Source organism: Aethalodelphis obliquidens, unplaced genomic scaffold (genome assembly GCF_003676395.1).
Source record: "Aethalodelphis obliquidens isolate GAN/ISIS:26980383/991018 unplaced genomic scaffold, ASM367639v1 scaffold43, whole genome shotgun sequence".
NCBI lineage: Eukaryota > Metazoa > Chordata > Mammalia > Artiodactyla > Delphinidae > Aethalodelphis > Aethalodelphis obliquidens.
Window position 1 is genome coordinate 5,753,107 of NW_020837987.1, and position 7,500 is coordinate 5,760,606.

Consider the following 7,500-nt stretch of genomic DNA (forward strand, 5'->3'; position numbering starts at 1 on the left):
CACTCCCCAGAGACGCACATCCAGGTTCCCAATATCTCTCTGCCCTAGAAGCTGCCCTGATACTTTTTCCTCGGGATACCAGGCATCCGAGTCCCCAGCCCCTCTCCCTGAGGAGCCACGAAGTCACTAGCCCCCTAGCTCATTAGGAATCCAAAGGTTCAGACCTCGCCCCCCTCTTCAGACCCAGAAGTCCAAGCCCCACCTCACGGGAGTCTGGGAGACTCGCATACCCTTCCTTAGGACCCAGGAGTCCGGGCCCTCAGCCTACTCCCCTCTAGGACCTGGTAATCCCAGTTTCCAGACTCCTTGTTCGCACGACGCAAGAAGGCCGGGCCCTCAGCCCTCACCCTTCCGAGCCCCGCTCGAGCATAGGAAGGGTTAAGCGCCGGAGGGCGGACTCGGAAACCGCCCAGACGCGACGCACTGACGTCACGTCGCTCACGCAAGGGAATCTTCCATCTCCTTCTTCCTCTCCGCCCGGCGACCCAGGTGTCCCGCTCCGAGACGCGATGCGTGGCCAAGCGTGGCGCTCGTGGAATCCCCGCACAAGGGAAATTCCTGCTCAGCCCGGGGACCCGGGCCGGTTGGCGACTCGGGAAATCCCAGGGTGGGGCAGGGTCACGGCCAGAGTGCATTCCTGCGGCCAAGCTCCGGACCTTGCCCACCCAGACCTTGGCTGATTTCAAACAACGCCCCCAAGGACTCGATCCAGCCTCTTTTAATACAGCATGGAGTCCGGGTCCCCAGTCCCCTCCTCCCAGGACCCAGGCAGGAGTCGGGGCTCCCAGCGCTTTCACCCCCGGGACCTAGGATTCAGGATCAACAGTCCTTTACTCCACCCCACGCTCCCACCGCCCCGGGACTCAAGAGTCCAGAATCCCAGCCGCTCCGGGATCACGACCCAGGAGTCTGGACCCTCCGCCCCCTCCAAACACCGGGTACCCTCACTCTCAGCTTGAGGCTTCACCCCTCACTCTTTTTTTTTTTTTTTTTTTTTTGCGGTACGCGGGCCTCTCACTGTTGTGGCCTCTCCCGTTGCGGAGCACAGGCTCCGGACGCGCAGGCTCAGCGGCCATGGCTCACGGGCCCAGCCGCTCCGCGGCATGTGGGATCTTCCCGTACCGGGAAGAATCCGTGTCCCCTGCATCGGCAGGCGGACTCTCAATCACTGCGCCACCAGGGAAGCCCACACCCCTCACTCTTGATGCTCCAGCTCCGTCCCTCAGAGCCTCAAGAGTCCGTCCCCCAGCCCCTCTCTTAGGGGCCGAGCGTGCCTCACCTTCCCGCCCCTCCATTACCTCGGGGATTCCGTTGTGCGGATTGTGGGGCCCCAGGGCCCCGGCCTCGGCGCTGCGCCAGCCTCGCTGTTTCCCCGCGGAGCCGCCGCCGGGTCCCCGATCTTGGGTCGGGTCCCCCCGCGACTTTTTAAACTGAGGTTCTGGCACCGCCCAGTCGTGGGGCGGGCCCCGCCCACAAGCCCGGGAGTCCCCGCGTTGCGCTCGAGCAAACTTGGTGTCTAAATGGGCGGGGCTGACTTTAAGAGCCCGATTCCTAAGTCTCCCCGGAAACAGTGATTGGGAACCCCGTGTTTGGTCTGAGGGAGAAGGGGCCTGAGGTAGCGGACCCCTGAAAGAGGAGGGAACTGGGGACCTGGACTTTTGTCCAGTGGGGTGTTGGAGGCCTTGACTCCCAGGCCCTGGGCTGGCCGAGGGGCGGGGGGACGCTGCCAGTATTATTGGGTCCTGAGAGAGAAGGGGGCTGGGGTTCTGAACTCCCTGGTCTCGAGGGAAGAAAGGTCTGTAGGTAAGAGTGATATAGGTGAACTCAAATTTACCCCCTTCCACACATCACCTTTCTCAGAGGCCAGTTCTCATTATTCATTCATCAGTAAAAATAATTACTGCAAGGGAGGTACTTTGCTGGGTGCTGTGGTATAGCTGTGAACTAAGCAGGCAGGAATTCCCAACCCTCAAGCCAACTGACATTCCAGTGGGAGGCTCATTCTCAGTTCCCATCTTGGTGACCATGTAAATCATATTTCTCCCCTGCCCTCAAGACTCTATGCTCTCCTGGTTCTCCTCCCTCACTTGCTGCTCCTTCCGTTTTACTGGCTGTTTCCTCCTCTTCACCCATTCTTCGTGTTGGGAGGAGGTGTTGCTCCTCTGTCTGTACTCACTTCCTTGATGATCTCATCCAGTCTCATGGCTTTAAATACCATCCATAAGCCAGCAATCCCCAAATTTACATCTCCAGACCAGACTTACCGCCTGAACTCAAAGAGGCAGCTGTGGTCATTCAGCTTCTCCACAGGGTGATCTATCAGGCATTTCCAACCCAGTTTGCCCAAACCTTGGCACTCTCCCCCCTAAGCCTGCTTCCCCTCTTTCTCCATCCTGTCAAAGGATGCTCTGTCTTCTCAGTTGCTTAGGCCAGAAGCTTTGGTCATCCTGGACCCCTCTCTCTCATGCACACTCATATCCACTCCATCAGCAAGTTTTGTTGGCTCTATCTTCAAAATCTTTCCAGGATCTCCCCAGTGCCCACACCCTGGTCCACCTGTCATGTCCCACCTGTACGATCACAGCAGCCTCCCTGATCTCTCTGACCCTCCCCCTAGTTTGTCCCTAAAGGCTGTCAGAGAGATCCATCACCTCTCCCCCTCCCACACACACACAGGAAGCAGGTGGCCTTGCCACCAGCAGAGTGACATCCGCTATTGCTGCCTCTCTACTCCCCATTGTTCCTCAGGACTTCTCTGGACCAAAGCCCTTTGACAGACCTCTTCCAGCCCCCAGCCCACCATGGTTCCTGCAGGCAACATCCCGTTCCTGCTTTTGCTCCCAGGTGAAGCCAGTGGTTATGGGGGGTGTTAGGCAGAGCTTTGTGAAAGGAGTGGCTTGGGGTGGCATCAGAAGGGAGGGTTGCTGAGGATGGGTCCTTCTCCCAGTGCCCTTGCCCTTCCAGAGAGAGACTTCTGGGCCTGGTTCTTTGGGGAGGGAAGCTGAGTTTGGATGGCTGCTGTTCGTCCCCTTCTCACCGCTGGGTGAGATTTCCCGTGAGGTGAGATTTCTGACTTCCTGTCTCCCTCCGTGTCTCTGGGTGCTTCCCTCCCATTTGGCCCCTCTTTCTTATTTGACCTCTCCCGAGTGGAGGCTACTTCTCAGGACATCACCTTTCCCTGCACCCTGTTTTGAGAACCACCTCTCCCCACTGATCTACCTTCCCTCTCCTTCCTCAGTGGCTGCAGCTCAGACGACCCCAGGTGAGAAATCAACACCCTGTCCCCTTTGCAGCACCGCTTCAGGTCCTACTTCCATCCCTAAAGTGTGGCCTGTGGGTCCTGGATCTCACCTCACATCCCCGAATCAGAGCCCCCCAGAGGATCTGCAGCCCTCTCTACGTCCCCATCTCACCATCCTCATCACCAAACTGAAGGCCCAGGGACTCGGCCGTCCGCCAGCCTGTCTTCAGGAGTACTTACTATGCCCAGAGTACAGTCCTGGGAGCCCTGGGACACCCCCCAGCCTCTCTCTGGATCTCCCTCTCCCCTTTCATTCCCCAGGGAATCTGGGACACCCACCTCCAAAGGGACTTCCTCTGACCCATATGCCCAAAGCCCAGGCCCAAGTGTCTGGAACCCCCCTCAGCTGCCTTCTATCTTGGCTCCCACCCCTTCAGGTTCCTGTTCTGGATGTGGGCCCCTCTCCCTGCCACTCCTGGCAGGCCTCGTGGCTGCAGATGCGGTCGTGTCACTGCTAATCGTGGTGGTGTTGTTTGTGTGTGTGCGCCCACGCAGCAGGCCCACCCAAGGTGAGGGCAGGGACAGAGCTGGGCCTGAAGAGGCATGGTGTCCCTAGGGAGGGGGTCCCCAGGGCGGGTGCCCCCGGGCAAGCCCTTGAGGTTCTGGGGAAACCCTGGGGGCGGTGCTTAGGGGAACTCCTGAGGAAACCCCTGAGGCAGGGGGTCCCCAAGGAAGTGGAGATGTGGGTGGAAGGTGGGTGGTCAGGCCTCGTGCTTTCTCTCCCCCACCCCCAGAAGATGGCAAAATCTGCATCAACATGCCTGGCAGGGGCTGACTCCCCAGTAACTGCGACATAGGACTTCTGACCCTGTCATCCTGGATTGTGTGTGGCGGCACAGGAAATCCAGCCCTCTTCTGGGCTGGAATAAAGCAATTGAAATACTTCTTGTTCTAATTCTTTCTCAGACAACCCAGGTTCCCCAAAGGCTCCCTCTCATTTAGCTGTTTCTGGGTCCTTGGTCCACCTAGAACCCCGCATATCCCCATCCCGTCAGCCCAGGGATCTGGAATAACTCAACATTGTTTGCGTGCTCCATGTTTATTTGGGGGCAGTAGTGGGGAGAGGTCTGATGTCTCATTGTGGACACTCTGTGGATCCGTATCTTGGTGGGAGTAGGACTAGAGTGCTGGGCAGGCATCAGGAATGACTGGATCCAGGCATCAGGTTGCTGACTGCCCTGGTCTGGGCTCATTTTTAATACGGCCTCTGTGTGTTGAGGCTGCTGTAGACATCTGTCCTCTGGCCTTGGAGCTCCTAAAGGGATGGACAGGGTGTGGACCATCAGTGAAGGGGGTCCACCAAATAAACTGAAAATAAAATCGAGCCTTCTCCCAGTGGCCTGCAAGGCCCCTGGCAGCTTCTTCAACCTTGTAGCCATGAAAGAGATCTGGACTTTATTCAAGTGCCTTCAATGTTCCCCCTTCTCCTCTGCCTCATTGTTATGCCCTAGCCGAGGGGCCTTTGTGTGTGCTGTTCACTCTGCCTGAAACATTGGTCCCCTAGATATTCCCATGGGTAGTTCCTTCTCACCCTTCAAGTCTCAGCTCACGTCACTTTTTCATAGAAGCATTTCTTGATTTCCCCATCTATAGTTTCTTCCTCACACACTCGAGTCACTGTCACATCAATCTACTTTATTTCCTTCACGTTGCCTCCCCAAATGATCTTATTTGTTAATCTGCTTCAAGTCTGTCTCCCCAGGACTTCCCTGGTGGCGCAGTGGTTAGGAATCCGCCTGCCAATGCAGGGGACATGGGTTCGAGCCCTGGTCCAGGAAGATACCACATGCCACGGAGCAACTAAGCCCATGAGCCACAACTACTGAGTCTGTGCTCTAGAGCCCGCGAGCCACAACTACTGAGCCCACGTGCCACAACTACTGAAGCCTGCACGCCTAGAGCCCGTGCTCTGCAACAAGAGAAGCCACCGCAATGAGAAATCCGCGCACCGCAAAAAAGAGTAGCCCCCGCTCGCCGCAACTAGAGAAAGCCTGCGCGCAGCAACAAAGACCCAACGCAGCCAAAGATAAAAATTAATTAATTAATTAAAAAAAAAAAGTCTGTCTCCCCAACTAGGATGTAAGCTCTGCTGCTGTGTCTCCAGCATCTAGCATATATCGGCCCTCAACAAATTCCACCAAAGGAATGAATAAACTGGGGCTTTGCCCTAAAATTTCACTGTCCCCCACCTCCCCCAGTAACTGGAAAGCCCCTTCAGTCCTCTGGACCTCACAGAGCCAAACTTGAGATTCTTATACTTTACAAAGAGACTTTTTATCCACAAGTGAGGCAAAGCAAAGTTGGATGCAGACAAGTAAAACAGATTTCACAGAGCAGGGTTCACGATGGGGATGGGGTGAGGTTCTATGGCCCCAAGGTGCAGGCCTCAGATAGAATCCCTGAAATCATACACAAATGCCCAGTCTGGAGTTCATCTTTCTGGAGAGGGTCTGTTTGGCTTCCATTAGATTCTCAGAGGAGGTCATGACCCCCTAAAGGGTTAAGAATGGCATGGACAGGAGGTGGGAGATGGAAAGATGACATTTGCATTATGGTTCTTAAGGGTTTCAAGGATACTTGCACTGCCTCTAGATTATATGCACAATTTTGCATCTTTTGTGTGGATTTTTCTGAAGAGTCTCTGGCTTTCGTCAGTTTCTCAAAGGCTGCAGGGTCCCTCCCCCACAAATTCAGAGCTCCTCTCTTAAGAGTTACCAAACTAGGGTTGAATTATATCCTCTGCCCTTATGAGGACTTCTCTGAGAAATCAGCCTGTCCTGGGCTGGGCTTTTGGAGAACGATTGAGAGCCTGCCTTCTGGCTGAGACAAACTACCCCTGTATTTCCCCTGCACGCATTTTAAGCTGAGCAGAAGGTGGTGATGGATCATTGAAAGCAGTTTTGGATGTTTTGTCTTCAAGCGTTTGAGGAGCTGCTGAGAAAGTGGGCTTTAGGGCCTAGGTTCTGCAGGGGCTGGGGGAGGGGTATTTGGGACAAGACACCCTCAGGGCAGGAGTGAGGTGTGAGAAAGAAAAGCTGGTTTCCTCACCTGATAAGGCGACTCTGTCTCAGTGATGTGCTGTTTCCGGGTCACTGCTTGGGGGTGGGGAACAGCAGAGTTCAGAGACAGACGGGGTGAGAATCGGGACCATTTGGTTGCAAAAGCCGCCCCTCCATCACCTCCTTTTGGGTGGACGTGACTTGGGAGCTCACCCCTCCCTGCCAGGGAAGTCCTCAGAGGGTCCCAGGCCATCCCCGGCCAGCTCCACTCACCCTCCGTGGGCCCTCGCCCCCGAGGGACCAGCCGACCCAGGGAGTACACGGCCAGGGCGATGAGGAGGGTGAGCACCAGGTCCCCCAGCACGATCCCCGCCAGCATGCCGGGGCTCACCGAGGAGCAGCTGCAGTCTGGGAACGTAAGTGGCACAGGAGTCAGAGACCAGTGGGAGCTGGGAATTGGGAGGTGGTGTCAGTCATCAGGGGGTGGTGTGGAGAGACTGGGGAAGGGACAGAGGTTGGGTGGTCTTTGGGAGGTAGGGAGGGGGATCGCAAGGTCTAGGCCTACCTGCGTGGGCCTGAACGAGGCTGAGACCTGAGGAGAGAAAAAGAAGGTAAACTGAGACACATGACTATGACTGGGGGTTGGGCAGAGAAGCTGCGTAGGGTGGGTCCTAACAGGCAGCAGGCACGGGTGGAGAGCCACGTCTGATGGGACCTGCGGGCCGGCATCACGGCCACCGGACTGTGTTACTTCTACATCGACGTGTCCTGTTGCAACACCCTCAGAATCCCCTCCCTCTGCTTCTCCCAGAGGCCAGATCTTGTGGGGCACAGGGTCTGGGAGAGACCCATAGGGTTTTGGGCCCCAGGGATCTGCTCCGGTATCATCCCCCACCCTTTGGTTCTCTCTTTCCGCCCTGTTCCCTTTCCTGCCCAGAACTGAGCCCAGGAGCTGCCGAAGCCCCCAACTCACCACCCACAGTCAGGAGAGACAGGAGCCTGTTGGAAGGTCCAAGGCCCCCCATGATGCAGGCGACGCTGCTGGACACCACAGTCCAAGGCGGGTGGGATGTGACGTAGTGTCCAACCAAGGAAAGGAGGAAGTCTGAGGTGGGTGGTGGCAGGAGGGAGGAGGGGACGATGGGGGAGGAGGAACGGAGACGGATACCACCAGAGAGTCAGGCCCAGACACCCCAGAGG

General features: G+C 56.7%; 2 protein-coding genes across 3 annotated transcripts; one reads left to right on the plus strand and one right to left on the minus strand.

Annotated features, from left to right (window-relative positions):
- The first annotated feature begins 1,304 nt into the window (after nt 1-1,304).
- HCST (hematopoietic cell signal transducer) lies at nt 1,305-4,440 on the plus strand. Its single transcript, XM_027079096.1, has 4 exons — nt 1,305-2,844; nt 3,239-3,262; nt 3,679-3,810; nt 4,036-4,440. Exons 1-4 carry the CDS (start codon nt 2,802-2,804, stop codon nt 4,074-4,076), a joined length of 240 nt encoding a protein of 79 aa, XP_026934897.1. The 5' UTR covers nt 1,305-2,801; the 3' UTR covers nt 4,077-4,440.
- TYROBP (transmembrane immune signaling adaptor TYROBP) lies at nt 4,330-7,500 on the minus strand. 2 transcript variants are annotated; one of them, XM_027079089.1, is made up of 5 exons: nt 7,274-7,500; nt 6,866-6,892; nt 6,574-6,708; nt 6,350-6,393; nt 4,330-4,556 (listed from the first exon to the last, which is right to left on the minus strand). In XM_027079089.1, exons 1-5 carry the CDS (start codon nt 7,323-7,325, stop codon nt 4,497-4,499), a joined length of 318 nt encoding a protein of 105 aa, XP_026934890.1. In that variant the 5' UTR covers nt 7,326-7,500; the 3' UTR covers nt 4,330-4,496. The 2 variants fall into 2 exon arrangements, with proteins under 2 accessions (XP_026934890.1, XP_026934889.1); XM_027079088.1 differs by having other exon boundaries at nt 6,350-6,396; nt 7,274-7,499.